Below are 18,780 nucleotides of genomic sequence, written 5' to 3'. Positions count from 1 at the left end.
CCCGGCATGAACACGTTATTATTGCATGGAAAGAAAAACTGTATACTCCATTCTCGCTTGACGATATTTCTAGGGCTGCTGGATACTGTAGCCAGACAATTTATTTGCTTGCCACCCTTTTCAACAACAATTGGTATAGTCCAAGATGGCTCGAAGTGCACCAACGAGATCGGAAACGGAGAGCGACAACTTCGGAAGACCGATCTCTTTCCGGAACCGGAAGAACGGGGAGCAGCAAAGCTCGTTAGGTGTGGAGTTGTCCGTGTGGGAACTCGGCTGGCGAGTTCGGTGGATCATTCGGCGCTTGACGGCCGTTAGTGTCGGAGCTTCGCACAATGGTGAGCGGGGCGTGAAGTTCAGGCTTGAGCAGGCTGACAGTCTTCGGCTGCGGCTGTCCGTTATCTCACCCTTTTATGGAGGAAGGTGGATAATCTGGGAAAGATTGTCATCGACAGATGGTGTAGAGTCTCCTGCCTGGGCGGGGAGGTTGGACTAAATGACCTTACAAGATCCCTTCCAACTCTGTTTAATCTGACTATCTCACCAGTGGCAGAGCATTTATGAGCTTGCTGTGACTTTCAGGGGGAACATTTCGGGATGGGTGAAATCCAGAGAAATGCAAATAGAGGCGCCAGCACGTTCAGGCACCTGCACTTGATGCCCTGTAATGCCATGCAGGCATTGAATCAGGCTGCGTTACTAAGAAACGCAGCTGATTGAAATACGCAACTGTACTGAATGGACAGTTAATGAAAATGGTGTCGAGTCAAGAACAGCTTGCCATTTGAAAACTTACAATCATAAAAGAATGGATATGTGACCAGATCAGTTAGGATTTTGCCAGCAGGAAGCCTCCCACAGAAATCCAAATGGTGACAGAGTCAGGATGCTGCACATATTTTATGACCTCCACATAGCAACAACATCTTAACTGTTTCTAGGTTTGCACAATATAATTTCCTGTGAATAGGTAAGTCTTTTGGTGTTGCTTTGTGTAGCCATTAAATCTGTGTAGCTTCCACAATCTGTCACCACTTTGATATCTGTGTGAAGTACCTACCTGGTAAAGGTAACTGCAAATTGCATGTGATATGGGATTTGACCAGGAAAAGGAATCCTAACTATCCTCTCCTGTCTTTTATGAAGATTGGAGTAACACTGACACTTAGAAGTATTTGTTCACCTTACTTTCTTAGATGCTGTTACGGTGGAGTCAAATTCTTATGCTGAGGGCATTGTGTTGGTTGCTGATTTGTTTCCTGATGAGATATAAATTACTTATTGCTTTTAAAATCTAAATGGTTTGTGTTAAGTTTAACTGAGCAAATGTCTCCTTTATAATTTCCATTGTTCTCCCTCCCTGATATGCTGGGATTAGCTGAGATGATTTACTTGTGATGAAGGTTTATCTTGGCAACCTGAATTCAGTCTTCTCTGTATCAGGTTTACTGGAACTGTGGAGTCTGGTTTCATGCTTTTTATTATACACTGAAGAGATATTTTGTTAGTATACAGTATATAAAGTCAGGTAACTTGAGAATCATCTAGATCAGGGGGGAAACTTGGCTTTTTATCACTTATGGACTTCAACTCCCAGAATTCCTGAGTGAGCCATAAAAGGTTCCCCATCCTTGGCCTACTGGTTTTTCAGTTGTGGGGAAATCAATTTTTGACCTGAATGGGACTGTTTAATATACAAATGAAGAATATGTCCTACATTTGTATATTAAACAGTCCCATTCAAGTCAAAAATTGATTTCCCCCACAACTGAAAAAAACCAGTAGGCCAGGGATGGGGAACCTTTATGGCTCACTCAGGAATTCTGGGAGTTGAAGTCCATAAGTGATAAAAGAGCCAAGTTTCCTACCCCTGATCTAGATGTCCTGAAATAGATAAGCATAAAACTTATCAATGGGAAAAACATTCAGTGTGGAATTCTCTGCAATGGGATGATCCAAACATATCTGCCAGAAGATGTCTAGAGCTCTGCAAATTACTCTGTGTAATTTGGAATCAGATAAGCCATCCCAACAAAATTCAATCAACCTATTTCATTTAACACTTTTAAAAACTAAAAGAATTCTAAATATGTTAACTAAAGATGAAACAGATTTGTTTGATTATTTGGTCTATATAGTTGCCCATATCAGAGTAATGTGACTCTGTGCATCATAAACATTGTTTTTTTACCATTATATTCTATGGGTGGATTTGAATAACCCACTTACATAGATAAGCAATGAAACCCTTATCAGTTTTGTTCCATTTTCAAAGAACTGTCCCTTGTTTTGTAGCCTCACAGACGGAAAAAACCTTTCATCGAAAAGAAAAAAGCTGTAACATTTCATGTAGTGCACAGAAGTCAGAAGGACCCTTTGACAGCTGATGATAGTGCACCGCAGAGAGTTCTGCTGCCTACATTAAAGGTAATAAGAAATGACAAAGCTGAAGCAAAGCAGGCTAATGCTTACTTTAGGTGGAAGGATGGGGAAGGGCTATTCTGCCTATGGATGGACTTTCAGGAGATACTTGAGTTGACCATTGTGGGAAAATGATGCTGCAGAAAAAATGTCAAGGCTTTCCATATGTTCTTCCTAATAGAGGAATTCTGAATTTTCTGAGAATCAACATTGGTACGAAGATGTGTAATTGGAACCATTATGCTTTTTTCCCCTTTAAGTTTGACAGCAACATTAGCTGAATTCATTAATTTCCTTCTTCGATGCCCTTAGAGAAATGATGAAAAAAGAAAAGAAGAACAGCGGAAATATGGAGTATTTTTTGATGATGATTACAATTACTTGCAACATTTGAAGGAAGCTTCAGGGTCTTCTGAACTTGTTCCATCAAGCTTCCCAAATCAGGGCAGGATTGTAGTGTTCACAGAAGGGGAGGTAGAAGATGAAATTCAACACATTCCAGTAAGTAAAAATGTCCTTGGCTGCTGTGGTGGTATTTCTTATGATTACCATATGTATGTTCAAATCAAACTAGTAGTACTTCTTAAATTTAAAGTTTAAATTTTTAAACAATGTTTTTGATTTTCATGTGCCTTTTTTCAACCACCCATTGAATTCTTTTATGATAGGAACTACTACATTTTGATTCATTAGTGGTGCTAATAACATTACTGACAGCATTCCCAAAATGAAAAGTATGCTAGAAACTCAGTGAGGATCCTTGGTCTCTTGGACATTTTAAAAGAAAATGCTACGTATTCTTTGTTCTCTAGGCTCCCACCATTAAGCTGCCCTCCTCAGTATTTGCATCAGAATTTGAAGAAGATGTGGGACTATTAAACAAAGCTGCTCCTGTTCCAGGTACTTCATTTACACTATATTCTTTTATGTGCACTTATATTGTAAAATGAAACTTTTTAAAATACATTTTTAATCTGTCCTTCACATTATTAGTGACGTATATGTGATTGAGGACTTCTGTTACTGTCCTATAATCTATAAAAAGAGATAAATTACAAGGGTGCATAAGATAACTGTTGCTTGCCTTGATGGATACCTTGTGCCACTGAGGCAGCACATTATTTTCATCAAGGCAAGAAGACAACACTGTTTACTGTTCCATTCAATTTAGTCTTAAAACACTTCTGAAAAATTCTCAGGTTTGATCTGAGAGTAACAGGAGAAAGTAGTTTTCTAACTGATTGCTGTTGTAGTTAATTATTTTTTTCTGTTTGGTAAATAATTTGTGTTCGGGGAAATCGACAATTCTTTGAAATGACTTAATCCACTGCTTTTTTTAACGTCTTTTATCTAACAATAGGGCCTAGACCGGATCTTGATCCTGACATTATTGCAGCACTAGATGATGACTTTGATTTTGACAATCCAGATAATCTGCTTGAAGATGACTTCATCTTAACAGCTAATAAATCTGGAAGCCTCGAACAGGAGAAGGAACTCTCTTGGTAATGGAATGAAAACCATACTACTATATTTTTATTATTTTACTCAGTTTTCTACTGGGGAGGGAATCCCAATACTGGGTGTAGCAAAATTATTCCCCTCCTTTTTCAAGTCTTCACTGATTACTATTTCATTCTTAATTATACTTTACAGTAGTACATGAAAAATCATGAACTATTAATCAGCATATTAGTAAGATGAAGTGTAAATCTAAGGAAGCCAATTAATGTATATGCTATTGCCAGCTTATCTGAAGACGAAGATGCATGGGAAGATGTGGAGGAGGAAGAGGAGGGAGAAGATTTTCAGAGTGATGAAGAATATGATTCTGAGGGTCCTTTGTCAGATGACATTGATTTTAAAGGGACGATGAAAGAATTTCTCTTCATGGAAGAAGAGACCAAGAGCCGTTTCACAGAGTATTCCATGACCTCTTCAGTCATGAAAAGAAATGAACAACTGACACTTCTGGATGAAAGATTTGAGAAGGTGAAATAAACTTTCAACGGTTGTTGTAATTATTGACATATACTTCAAAAATATTAATTTTAATTCTGATCTCTTCACTCCTTATATTGCTCTATTAATGTGCTTTTTCTTAAGAATTTTGAGGAGTTTTATAATACTGCATCTAATGCAATGACTTACCTTGAATTTTTCCTTATTTTTTTCACTAAAAGAAATTAAAGTTTTTAACACTTTAATATTTGCCAGTGGTGATGATTTTAGATATTTATTGGTTTAGTTTTGTTGTATGCCACTCAGAATCACCTGTTTGTGAGATGGGTGGCTATATAAATTACACAAAGAGATAGACTCAATCACTGGACTAACAATAACTTTTGTTTCATCAGCTTTTTTCATCAATGGAAAAAATAATTGTCCTCAAATACATTGTAAATTCATTTTAAACTGTATCTGAGGGTTGTGATTTAAGTTTGTTACTGAAAGTATATGGGATTGATTTAAATACAGTATTTTTTTCACATTTAGTTTTTCGAACAATTTGATGATGATGAAATTGGACCACTGGATAATGCTGAATTAGAAGGTTTCATCCAAAGTGACAGCGTTCGATTACAAGAAGTTTTGAATGACTACTTCAGAGAGAAAGCAAAGGAGTATGTAAACTGTTCTTACTGGGTAGCATGCTTCTTAGAAAACTTTCTAATTCATTGCGGTTATAAAGTGGGCAGTTTATAGATAGAACACTAATATTACTAATGTCAAATCAGTGGTTTAAAACATAATTAACTGTCATATCTTGGTCCTTAAAAAGTCTATGTTTAGAAAATATTGCCTCATGCCCAAACAGCAGTGTAAGCTTCTGCCAAGCCTTTCTTCCCTCTGTAGAGGTTGAGCAGTGATCGTCGTAGGAGGCATGAGCTTCATCTTTTCTGTTAATACTAAGAGGAAGGAATCTTTTTAATTACTTGTACTTTTTTATATTCATCTCTAGTGAGTTCAGGAAAACGCGATAAAATGAATATATTTAATAATTTATGTGGCTGTGGCACGTTTGGGGAAAGAACTCAGTTAAGACTTTGGTTATATCTGGATTGATTAATGTTAACAGGTCCAAGAACCAGTTGTTTAGCAACCAGTCTAAGTTACAATGTCCTTTTCAAAAGGTACTTATGACCCAGTTCCAAACTATGAATACTTTTTAGGAGTTTAGCAACCAGCCTGCATTTACAGACATTTTTAGTGTCTCATGGTCACATGACTGCAGTTTACAATGTTTTTACCAAAATTCGGCATTGTTTCTGGCAAAAATTCACTTTATAACCGTAATGTTCACTTAATACCTCACCACTAAAAAGGTCATAAAATCAGTCCCATGATCTATTTAATTACCATAACTGTCAGGTAAGTAGCTAAATAATATTGGTTTAAGTAAGAAAAGCTGGCAAGTTTTTTAAAGTGACAGTATTTTAAAAGATTTAAATTTAATTTATTTGCCTTCTGTATCTTTCTTTTTCTTTAAAAGTTGTGTGAAACTTGATGATATTGAAACCAAGAAAGAAGCAGAGTTGCCCTTGAATGAGAAAGAAGATGAGATTGAAGAAATGGTAACATTAATCATTGAAGAACCAAAAGAAAAATGGGACTGTGAATCCATTTTAAGTAAGTATTTATTTATTCACATTTGTATTAGCTGCTCATTTCATATAGTGACTCTGGATGACATATCTAATAATAAAAGAATATACTGTATAAAAATCATTTAAAACCCCTCTTATGTTAGGTCAAGTTCACTCCTCACTGATCTCCAGAAACACTACAGATATCTCTTAACCCATTTCATCTCCCTTATCTCTTCCTTGAAAGTTGGAAAGTGACAGGATCCATGAACTAGGAGGTTGCATGTGTATGTGGTCCAAAGCCTTGCCTCTTATTGCAAGTGACAGCCAGACCCAGATTATGCTGCAGACCATTAAGACAACCCCCAACCCCTTTGGAACCCTTCTAGGCCCATCATTTGCCATAGACGAATTGATCGAACAGGTCCAGTCTTCCTTTGGTGGAGGGCAGCACTAGAAAATCTCAAGGTTACCATGACAGAAGAACCACAGAGAAGTCTTCCAATTCCAGATCACTGTACCACTGCTGCCACAACAACAGAGAAACAACAAGTCAAATGTGTGACCACTGGCCCTGAATGACCTGGAATAGGCCCACAGTTGTCATGGTAGCCATGAACTCCGGAGGAACTCTAGAGCTTACTCCCAAGGAATGCAAATTGAAATTCCCCAGGCCTGGGAATTTCCACTACCAACCCTAAGATGGTGTCAAGGAGCACAGGTAGGGATGTTGCTACGTAGCAGGATGCAGGGATCACAACTGATCCTTAGATCCCAAATTAATGAACAGAATCTCACATCCAGTAACTTGTGGAGCTGTGTCTTTGAAAGCCATCCGAGATTCCCAAATAACAATTGCCACCCCTCACCCTAAATGCTTCATCCAGAACTCATATAGGCACATTTCCAAGAGAAATTTCCACACCTAGTAACATCTCAACAATCCACATCAGGTCAGCCATAAAAGAGGCTTTATTAATCTGGCATTTAATAGCAACAGCAATATACAGAGTTACCTAGTTAGGGTAATAAAACATCTTTAAGAAAACAAGCTCAGAGAGTACCAAGGATCCCTCATGTAGAATTATGAATATTTTTATAGGAATAATCCTATTTTTGCTAAGAGTCAAAGAGTATTTGCTTTAAGAGCTTTCACTTTTTAATATATTTATCACAGAATTATCATTAGCCTCAAAGACTTCCATAGGTTTAAAAATGGTTTATTAATAAGGTGTTTCAGACATTTCAAATCAAAAGTTCAGGAGAAAATTAATTTCTTAATAAGCTAACCTTTGATATTATGTCTTCTCTTTAAGGTACTTATTCAAACTTATACAACCATCCGAAACTTATTGAGGTGCCAAAAAAGGTGAGTGGAAATTTCCATTACACTTTAAAAACTTCTTATTGCAATGAATGGGATCCAAAGAACTATTAAGAGGTATATTCAAAAAATTGACTAAAGGGATATTTAATTTCAAATGCAGGTGGTCCTCGACTTACCACCATAATTGAACTCAGAATTATGGTTGTAAATCATTGTAATGGTACACTGAGATATCATGTGACTGGAATCAAAGTTACAAACTTTTTTTATGACAGTTAAGGGAATCTGTTTTCTGCAAAATTTTGCTGGAAACTAGAAATAAATGTCAGAAAGTGGCAAAAAAGTCACAAATTAACTTCCCTTTAGATCTAACAGGGAAGATGTGTTATGGTTTCCATCAGTAGGGATTTTCCTTAGATGGGTCCCAGGAGGCAGGCCTTCTCTTCCAGGACATTCTCCTTGTAGAACATTCTCCCCCCTGAAGTTAGGCTCACTCCTTCCCTGCTATTGTTTAGGAAGTCCCTCAAGACCTAGTTATGTCACCCAGACTGGGTTTTGGGGAACTAGAGACAATTATAGTTGGCTCCATTGTGACTGATATTGCTCTCTCCATGGGGTTTGTGTATTTTAAAATGTTTTGATAATAATCTTATTTTAATTATTTCTTTTTATCCTTTTATAATAATCATTTTTATCCATTTGCTGTTTTATTCAATTGTACACCATCCAAAGTTATTTTGTGTGAGTTGAGCTGCTGTGTGTGAGAGGGAGAGGGAACATACTGTAGAAACAGTGTAGAGTTTGTGATCTGTCTCTTTGAAAGTTAGCCCTTTTAGGGAGGGAGGAAAGGAAGGAAGGATCCAGCTTGTACCTTATCAAAGTGCTGAACAGGAATGAATGATTGAATGAATATATAGTGTATGTATAATGAATTCACATATCAAATATGAATTAACATAGGCACCAGTTTTTCCCCCCAATGGCACCTAAACATTTTGTTCGGTTTATTGGCGGGCTTAGCATTTTGGTTTCTGCACATTTCATTGAGCCAGTTAACTCATTGTTTTAAAAAATTCATTAGTTCCATGTATTTTTTATAGCTTAACTCAATTAAAGTATCTAAGAAGACAGGAATCCCAATAGATGTTTTGCCTCAGAGAGGACCTACAGCTAAACAGACTGAACGCATGCAAAGGATTAATGACGGTGATTTGCCAAGAATATCCACACAACCACGCTCTAAGGATGAGAGTAAGGAGGATCGGAAAGCTAGGAAACAAGCTATTAAAGAAGAGCGAAAAGTAAGTTTTATTTGATTTTTTTTTAAAGAAATAAATGTATTTAATTAATTAACCTTATTAACCTGTAATTGACTGAAGCAAGATGGATTACTGTTATGTCATAACTCAATTATATAAGGTATTAAACAACAGAAATGCTGCTTAGTGTATATATTATTCCCACAGTATGGAACTCAAAATAGATTATTTAGGATACCCATTTAGGCACTGAATTTAGCTTTAGTGAGATTGTGGCTTCATACACACATAGAACTTGACAACTATAAAGCCATCCCAATGAACAAAGAAATGGCATGAACCTAAATAGAAGGCCTAAGGTAAAATTTAAGGGTAGTATCAATAAATTGGCCATTTTTTTCTTACACGGTAGAGAGAAGGGGATTAAAAAAAACATTTTAAGTTATAGGTTGTCCTCCATTTAAGGCCACAACTGGGCCCTGAATTTTGGTAATCGAGCAAAGCAATCATTAAGTTAATGTGAGGGTCATTAACTGGAACACTGAGGAAAAGGAACACTGGGTGGGATGGGGCAGAGATAGGGCACAGGCCCTCCACCAATCCATGAGGCCAAGGCCTTTCCTTGGAATTGAATTGAATTCCAAATCCTGTTCAAGGGCTGGTTTTAATCAGTAAAGGTCTACGTGGCTTGCCACTTGTGTACTTACAATGCCCTCTTTCCCTGTCAGATTCAGGCTATCTTGTATGTTCTTTTTGAGGGGGCTGGCTCTTGTGAAGTGGAAGGTATGGGGACCTGCAGGCATGCTTTCTCAATGGCAATTCTCACATTATGGAATACCATTGTCCATTGAGGATTTGGGTTTGCTCTACTTAAGGCAGTAGAAATAATCTTGTTCCATATATTAGTTCAGATGATGGCCATGGGCTGCTTTTATAGTTTGTTTGGGGGTTTTTTGGGGCGGGGGAGAGGGGCATTTTTGAAAGAGGTGACAGTTGCTTTTTACCCTTATTGTTTTTGTTTGCTTTTCATAAATTGTCCTAAGTTTTTAAAAAGTGTAAGTGAGCGGAGTAAAATAGAAATTGTTGTTTTACATGGTTCAGTGGCAGTAATTGAGAACTCAGTCAAAATATTTAAGGTTAACTCAAAGCTGTGGAAAAACCTGTTAGTTTAAAAAAAATAATCCCAGAATCCCAGACCAAAAGGGGTGGGACTTCTCAATGTCAATTAGCAAATTCCATGTCTTCCATTGTAACTTAGTAATTATGGAGGAGAGACCCGCTTGACAACAGACTACTGGTAAGATAAAACTGGAACAAATCTTGCCCCTTCTTTTTGTCTCCCCAAAAGTCCATTGTTTTTTTACTCACTTTGTCCCTTTCAGTGAGTTTTTTTTTCTCTTATTTCTTGTGGAAAATGTTTCTTTAGGAAGAAGCAGGGAGACATAAGATGCTAAGGCTTGTGAATTGCCCCTTAGGCAAGATATGGGTAGAATGATTTGGAATGGTGTTTATCTTGATTTGATTAGATCATCTCTAAATGGCATACACTATATGCAGAGTGGGGGGGGAATTCCTGGGTTTTTTTTTGTTTGTTGTTTGTTTTACTGTTGTTGCAGTGAAAAGAAAAACGGAAGATACGTGCCCTGTTTTAAAAAGTATGAAGGGAATTATTAACATCTGAAAAATTAGGCATCCTTTCAGTACATTAAGTCTCTTCTGCCAAGAGTTCTGAGAAAGATATTGCTGAAATTGTATCTGCAATGCTAATTGCTTTGAGAACATTTTCACGAAGCAATATATTAATATATTAAATTATTTCCCTATTAGGAACGCAGGATAGAAAAGAAAGCAAACAAGTCGGCCTTCAAGCAAGAGAAGACAAGGCAAGAGAAAGAGCTGCTTAACATGAAACAGAATCTTCAAGGACTCAAGCTGTCATAATGGATGAACTGCTTCTTGTTAAGGACGATGGCCATTTCCTTCTGGTTGTTAACTGGAAAAGATACTTTTGATTTAACACACCAGAAGTGTAGAAATAATGACTGTGTTGTTTAAACTTGTCTAACCACCAATGTTTACTTACATGGAAACAGTTTTTTGGTTACCACAACAATAAAACTAGGGTGTTTTTCTATTTTCACAGTAACAATAAAACCCCTTTTCAAATTCATCTGTCACCTTTCATTATAGTAAAATTAATTCACTTTTATGGCGCTGAATGCTGGCCAATCACAAAATTCATTGCTCTTTACACACCATGGAGATGCACATGCTTTATTGGTCATTAGGTGTTCCTCTTCTTGACCGTGTCAGCAATGACACAGACAATAAATGGGCATTGCACCAATACCTGAGAAAATGCAGGAGAAATCCCTACAGTGGTGTAGCCATGTCTTATGAGCAGCACCCCACACCTTCACCTGCATCACCGTCCATTTTATCACAGATGGCAAGCACCCAGTGGAAAGCTGAAGCAAAGATGGCAAGATACAAGAAATGCAGACATGAAATTTGCCCAGTTGGACCTGGATGCTACATTTGATATACGAGATGGCATTTGTCAATTCAAAAATTGGACCCTGCACTTGTGGGAATAATGCGAGGAGGAGGAGGAGGAATTTATTTTTATATTTCTTGGTTGCTTTATACAGGAGAGTGATTCAAGGAAAATTACTTGGCTTAGATAGCAGGAGTTAAATTTAAGATTTTACAGGAATCTGTATAATTTCATATTAATATCTACAGTACTTTGGCACTGCTCTTTAAACTACCTTTAAAAACAGCTTTGAAACTGGCTAAAGGTTCCATATTTACAGTATTTATTAAATTTCTATCCTACCTTTATTATTTTACAAGTAAGGCATCAAAAATACATAATACTGTGCATCATTACATAATGGGTGAACTGGCTGTGTCATAATTGTTTAATCGGTCAGCCAATGACATTTCACTTGGAATCCTACAAGCAAGGGAACTAGACAACAGAAAGTCAGCTATTGGGTACATCTGTATTCCTGAAAAAAAAAATTAAAGAGACCCTGAAAGCACTGCGCTATGAAATGAGTTTGGATTCTGAAAGTACAGCATGTGCCACAGGTATGAAGTACCCAACAACGTAGCTAATTTGAATGTTGGGTAACTATCACAGTGAAACAATTTGACTGTTTTTATATAAAAGTATTTCAAACTGCTATGATGTGTTTAGAAGTATCTGTAGTCTTTATTCAATTACTATCTTATGATAAATCCCATGCAGTGATGTAACTGCGTTAAAAAATCTTTTTTTTTTAAAAAAAATATCTTTTTAGGTAGCCGTTGTTGACGTGTCTTTTTTTCCTCCTGGATGGTTTCTTAGGAGAGGACATGTTTGTTTCTGTAACACTCTTACTTGTGGACACCAAAGCAATAGAATGTTAAAGGAGAATGTTGGTAGGTCAAGGTTGAAATGAGGCGTCCTTGGTGTTCTCTGAACTTAGATGTTTACTTGCAGAATTGAGAACAAATCTCATTCCCCACTAGTGACAGTACAAATTAGGGGGCGTGTATAAGCGCACCAACGTGCCTGCCGTCCCTGTCCTATTGTTTGTTTCTTTTCTTATTCGTATCCATTTCATGTATTCATAACCATGTTTATACTTATACCTCTTATCTAATAATCGTTTGACAAAATAAAATAAATAAAAAATAAATAATTTGGGTAATGAAATGTCTGCTAGCAAACAACCAAGCTGAGAGAGCACCAGGATTCCTCAATTTAGGTTCAGCATAATGTAAAGAACGTAAAGAATTAAAATATAAATGCACAATTAAGAATATTTAATTTACTCCTGTATTATGCCCTATATTTGATCATGATGATTCACCACACTTCAGGGGAAAAGAAGGAATATGTACACATGCGCACACACATACACCACTTTATGGCAAGGGCTGTGTAGCCATGATTCTCTAATTACATTACACTTGGCATTAGCCAGGTTTGCAAATGATGCTAAGGCAATTGATAATTTTTAAATAAGCTACAGTGCCAAAGCCAAAAGCCAAATAAACTTATGTTTTAGTATGCTTTGTCATACTCTGATAATTTCAGATGGATTCCTAAACAGTTTTTAAATAGCCCCACAAACTCATTATTTTTGTAAACTATTCTACCTTGAGAGAATTGAATTAATATTTGGGATAAAAATATTTTAAATGAGTGACTGTTTTCAGAATATTTAGTGTAATTACTCTACTTAGCATGTAGGCTCCTATTTCCAACAGGCTATTTCAAGCAACATTTGTTAGGCTTCTTTAGTATCCTAAAAGCAATAAAATAAATTTGTAAATGACTTGCTGCAATATTTTATTTTTAAGGTATCTGTGTTCAAAGAAATTTGTACGTCGAAAGAAAATTCCTAAAATAGCCCATGCAAGATGATGCCATTAATTTTGTCAATTTTTATCTTAAGCTTCTGAGGATTTTCATTAAAATTCTGCATCCTCTGCTTCAAAGTTATATTAAGAAATTCAGTGGAGGCAGAAGATTCAAGATATCTTTCACTTTTAAAGCTATAGACATATAACTTAAGAAATATAAAATAGACTGTTCTTGCAATGCAATTCATAACAGCATTAAGTCATTATATTCAGCCTGAATGGGCCATCCTGTCTGTACTGATTCAGAATTAAGTTTTATCGAGCACTGGAACTTTCTTTTAACTCAGCTAGGGTATACTATTCAGTTATTCCTTCATAGTAGATAAAATAAGTTCTGGATACTACATATTAATCTATTTCCTTTAGGCTTAGGAAGGATGCTTAAGACTATATTTACAGAGATGTTTGAAAACTGCTTATACTTTAGAGGTGAATAATCATTGTTCCTGTTCCACACAGAGGCTGGCGCACCAAATTTGTTCCTTTGCGACACTTGTGGAAGGCATTTTGTGCCAGAAGCACTGGTAAAATAAGAGCATTTTGTACTGAATGTACTTAAGTGATTTTAAAAAAAAGAACCAATGCCTGTTTTGCTCAAACTCAATGAACATCTCCTCAGAAACAAATGAAATAAAAACAGGAAGATGTTTAGCAGGTTGATGACAATTGTACTGATTTATGCAAGCAAAACAAAAGCCTTTGTAAAGCAGAGTTGTTCATAAAAGTATAATTCTGTACTAAATGTGAGAGTGGTGATATATCCCAACTCTGGCAATTTATTGATTCAGAATCAGGATTCAAAATCTTACAATTCACTTAACAGCTGTATTGATTCACTTAATTGTGGCAAAAAAAAAGTTCATAAAATCCAGCACAGCTCACTTAATGACTGTCTTGCTTAGCCACAAAAATTCTGGTCCCAATTGTCATAAGTTGAGGACTATCTGTAACTACATATTAGGTAAGGGAAAACCCATGCCCTTAATATTTTAATTGAGGGGGGTCTAAGTAATGGTTTATAAATCTTCCCAGCATCTGTATCACAATTCAGAGAAAATTAAACAGAACATTTGGAGTCACTACACAAGCATGCCACCTATAGATTATGTGATAAAGTGGGATATAAACCTGATATATACAGATTAAAAATAGCTACTGGCTCAGTTTTTCTCTGTGGTATGCAATCCTTCCCGTTAAACTGGACTCAAAACAGATTGGCCAATTAGCCTACTAAAAACAGTGATTACATGCCATGAATTGGGGTAGACAGAAGGAAGGAACCTGTAACTTTGTGTGACACACAAGCACATTATTATTCCCAATTAAGTATCAAGATACTGAAATACACTAAAGGTTGAAATGATCATAATTTCCCTGGGCAGAAGGGGAGAGAAGAGTTTGAAGTACAATAAATAATATACAACTGCGCTAGTTTAGGAACGTGACCATATGACTTTACCTGTCCTTTAGTTAAGGCACAATCCGATATGCAAAAGAATTTTCAACAAGAAGCGCAAACCGTTCAATTCTTTGAAACAACGACTACAAGGAACTGACATCCCAACAGTGAAAAAGAAGCCACCCACGAAGGTAGACCTGTCAACACCATTCCCAGGTTTTCATCAATAAGCTTTAAGGAAGAAGCTGGATTCTTTTTGTAGACTGGGGTTGACCTAATATAGAGATTTTGGAAGGTCCCTTAACATTTATTACTTGATCACCAACATTTAGCTAATGCGTGGAATTCCAACCTTTCCTTATCAGATATAAAATGGGGTGAACATTATTTGTCTTCTGCTGCCCTGCCAACATTCATTTGAGATAAATCCTGTTAACAGGAATAGCATTATCCAGTGGTGGGATTCAATGTTTTTTACTACCAGTTCTGTGGGCGTGGCTTGGTGGGCGTGGCAGGGGTTGGATACTGCAAAATCCCATTCCCTCCCCACCCCACTCCGTTCTCCTGAAGTCCCAGAAAGAAGAAAAGAAGTCCCAGCCAATCAGCTGGGATTCGGGAGGCAGAGAATAGATGGGGTGGGACTAGTCAGAGGTGGTATTTGCTGGTTCTCCGAACTACTCAAAATTTCTGCTACCGGTTCTCCAGAACGGGTCAGAACCTGCTGAATATCACCTTTGGGTTCATCCCTTATTTGCAAAGAGGTGACATTTGTATTTCCAGGCCTAGAAATGTGAACTTCAAGGGTGTACCATTTTTGCCTCATCCATGTAGCTGCTATCAGGATTCAACCATGTTCTTCCACCTGAGTGAATGAATTTAGCTTCTCACCTTATCCATATACTCAGCCATGGCAAATAAATGGCTTTGGGTCAGTCATTCCATCTAAACCCAGTATATCTCTCAGGCTTGTGGTGGGAGGGGAAAAATGAGGGAGTGTTAGGTATGCTGATTTATGTTCCGTAGAAAAGGTGTAATGAAATGGGCTGCTTCTCACCTTCCCTTCCGTTTGTCCTAGTAGTCTGTCAGCCCTCCCAAGCAATCTTCTCTTCCAAACTTTCCTCATTCCCATCCAATGACTATTGGCTCTCCTACAACAAAAGCAAATTTGGAAAATTATGTTTGTCCTAAACAACTAATGATAAATAACAATATACATATTTTGTATCTTCCAGCCAATATTGACTCTTAGAGACTCTTTGGACTAGTCTTTGCAGTTTTCTTGGCAATATTTTCAAAAGTACTTCCTAGGGCTGAGAGGGTGTGACTGCCCCAGGGACACCCAGCTTAGTCCGGCCTAAGGCAAGACTAAAACTCATACCGTAGTATCCCCATTTCCATCCAGAAATGGGGATACTATTATTCAAGCTGCCTCTTATAATAGCCATTGGAATGTTATTTTATTATTTGTAATCTGTTCAAAATCTCTTAAAATTGTTTTTCAAAACAACACTTGTAATTAATATGTATGCACTGATTGGAGGAAGAGAAATCTAATTCCTTTCCAGAATGGACGAGAGAAAAAGTCGAATTGGAGACAACAGCATGAAGATTTTATTTCAGCCATCAGAGCAGCTAAACTTGCAACTCGAGCCATGAAAGAAGGACGTCCTCTTCCACCACCACCACCTCCGTCCATTAACCCAGGTGATTTACTTGTTCTGAAACTACATCTTGACTTAAAAGTAGAAATTTCTTGGAAGAACCAAGTCTCTGGCTCATGGCTGTAGACAGTAATAGTCTCTAAAGGTTTCTCAGCCTAATTTTTTCCTACTATATGATGGCTCCAGATGGTGATTCAGTGAATGTGTAGTGGCCCTCATATTTTCAAATAGTGTTTCTATCTAATCTCAAAACTCGAAAGTGTTTAAAAAATAATTTGGAAGGGTTTTGAAGAAAACATTAGGAAACCAGCTGTCAACCTTTGAAGCAGAGCAGGAAACTTTGGCTTTATTGATATAGTTATAATTAAAATCTTGAAAGCCGGAGTGTGTTTGCCCTTCTCTCACACCACAGTGAATTAGAATTCAGCCTGTCTGAATTTCTTTCTCACACTTTCTGTTTCATGGACTTAATGTATGCTTGTTTTGATAACCTTTTCTCCAAGGTCATTTCTGTGGCTCTTTACACTAAATATAGCTTTCTTAAGAGTAGAACTATGGAAATACCATTCATTCATTTGCTCCATTTCTATGAAGTTGCCATTCATATACTCATCCTCCAAGTATCATTTGAGATAATGATGGTGCTTTATCATATTCAGATTATATTCAGTGTCCTTACTGTATGAGAAGGTTTAATCAGACTGCTGCAGAAAGGCACATCAACTTTTGCAAAGAACAAGCTGCCAGACGATCCTTTGCACCAGGCCAGAAGGGAGGCAAACCAGCCTCAGTAAGTAACTGGACTCTATTCAAGCTCTTTGCTTCTACCATTTTTCTCTCATCCTTTTTTGAAGGATCATCATAAACTATAGAATTTTGACCAAAGTTGTCATTGTTGTGGCTCTTTCACTTCAGGTTCAGGAAATGACAAGTAATCTTTTGGAATAAAGAACAGATGAAAACTACATTTTTTCTTTTCCAGTAATGGTTCTTCACTTTCCCTTTAAGTTAATTGTTTTAGAATTATTCTTCGTGTAATTACATAAAAGCTTTCTTTGGACTAGAATATTAAATTAGAATTCCTAATGGTCATCTTTTCCAAAACTTAGAAAAAGATGGTGGATCAATTATGTGAATAAAATATTCAGAAGCCATAATTTTAAAAAAGCTAACCATACTAAAATGTATTCAAAGTGAATGCTTTTGGAAGACAATATTTTGTTCAATGACCAGAGGAGGATTATGTGGTTTTACATGCTGTGCTTAAAGCAAAAATCAAAGGAAAATCTTAGAAGAAATTTTGGGTTCTGTCATTTGTAGAAGTTTGGAATTTCACTTTCTAAAGACTTTTCCAAAGGTGAAAAGAATTGGCTTTACTTTGCAACAAACAAGTATTAAGTTTTTATTAATATGCTATAAACTGTGATTTATTATATTAATAATGAGCCATTGGGACATAGTAGTTAGAACACAGTATTACAAGCTGACTCCACCCACTACCAGGAGTTTGATCCTGACCAGCTCAAGGTTGACTCAGTCTTCCATCCTTCCAAGGTTCATAAAATGAGGACCCAGATTGTTGGGGGCAATATGCTGACTCTGTAAACTGCTTAGAGTGCTTTAAAACATTATGAAGCTGTATATTAGTCTAAGTGTTATTGTTATTGTTATTCTGTCCAGCAGCATGGTTATGAGTAGAGCTGAAATAAAAAAATTGAGAATACAAGAGGTTTTAAAGCTCTATTTGGAAGCAAGAGTTTGATGGTTTTCTGCAAATACTGCCATGTTTATCAAGACTCACTGAATTGTCCTTTATAACCTTATCATTCATATAATTAACTGAAAATTGTACTAGATCATAATACTCTATTTTACTACTTAGCAAGCAAGGAGTAGAACTAGTAGTTTCTCCCAAAGTATTCCAGGTTTTGGTTGGGATGGGATGCAAAAGTTTGCAGTCTATTTGCTCAACAACAATTATAAAGAATTTTCAATGTCATTTTGTTATGACAAAGTCCGTTAACTGAGAATCAGAGTTATGTGGTAGACAGTAATGAATTAGGAAAATTGCTTAGATAGGAATTTCCCTTCCAAGTGAAGTTTACTGGGGATATCTAAAAATTGCTCAATCAATATCAGTGTCTTATCTTCTTTTATTCTTGCTCCTTTGAAGGTATTTTTAAATATAAACAAGATTATATTACACTCTGAGCCTCTGTTGTGATGCTGTTTAGTTATTTATGCTGTTTTCTAGGGGAAACAAGGAATTTCCAAAAAAGAACCAACTTTAACAAATGCTGTGGGGACACTACTTCAGAATAGATTACAAGGAGCGAATACTGGCCCATCAGTAACAGGTAGGCAACATATCTGAAATGTTTAGAAATACTGAATGCTTAAAGTCGTCCCATCAGAACCACAACACCTACTGGAGTATTTCACCAGTAATGCCATATTCGCAGATACTATATATCAGAAGTGTCCAACCTTGGCAATTTTAAGATCTGTGGACTTCAACCTGTGGAATTCTGGGAGTTGAAGTTCACAGGTCTTAAAAGTTGCCAAGGCTGGAATTTTATATCCAATAGAGAATTTCTTGGAAATCCTTTTTAAAAAAATCTTCTCTAGATTGTTATATAAATCTTATGTTATAAATTAAGTTTAGCTAATTATATGCCAACTGCAGTCATATATAATTATGTGATAT

General features: G+C 36.6%; 2 protein-coding genes across 2 annotated transcripts; both read left to right on the top strand.

The window, feature by feature from the left end:
* Nucleotides 1–200: 200 nt before the first annotated feature.
* LTV1 (LTV1 ribosome biogenesis factor) lies at nt 201–10,764 on the top strand. The gene is made up of 11 exons (XM_026705612.2): nt 201–338; nt 2,296–2,427; nt 2,734–2,922; nt 3,234–3,321; nt 3,782–3,926; nt 4,170–4,413; nt 4,918–5,045; nt 5,915–6,051; nt 7,325–7,377; nt 8,436–8,636; nt 10,422–10,764. The coding sequence occupies exons 1-11, from the start codon at nt 336–338 to the stop codon at nt 10,533–10,535; spliced, it is 1,434 nt and encodes a 477-aa protein (XP_026561397.2). The 5' UTR covers nt 201–335; the 3' UTR covers nt 10,536–10,764.
* An 889-nt stretch (nt 10,765–11,653) lies between these two features.
* ZC2HC1B (zinc finger C2HC-type containing 1B) lies at nt 11,654–18,576 on the top strand. Its single transcript, XM_026705590.2, has 6 exons — nt 11,654–11,690; nt 13,473–13,537; nt 14,484–14,603; nt 15,978–16,116; nt 16,733–16,863; nt 18,328–18,576. Exons 1-6 carry the CDS (start codon nt 11,654–11,656, stop codon nt 18,445–18,447), a joined length of 612 nt encoding a protein of 203 aa, XP_026561375.2. The 3' UTR covers nt 18,448–18,576.
* Nucleotides 18,577–18,780: the final 204 nt, after the last annotated feature.

Source organism: Pseudonaja textilis, chromosome 1, assembly GCF_049901715.1.
Source record: "Pseudonaja textilis isolate UNSWEBS1 chromosome 1, rPseTex1.2, whole genome shotgun sequence".
In the NCBI taxonomy this organism is placed as follows: Eukaryota; Metazoa; Chordata; class Lepidosauria; order Squamata; family Elapidae; genus Pseudonaja; species Pseudonaja textilis.
The sequence above is the reverse complement of the archived record's forward strand: the minus strand, read 5'-3'. Positions and strand labels throughout refer to the sequence as shown.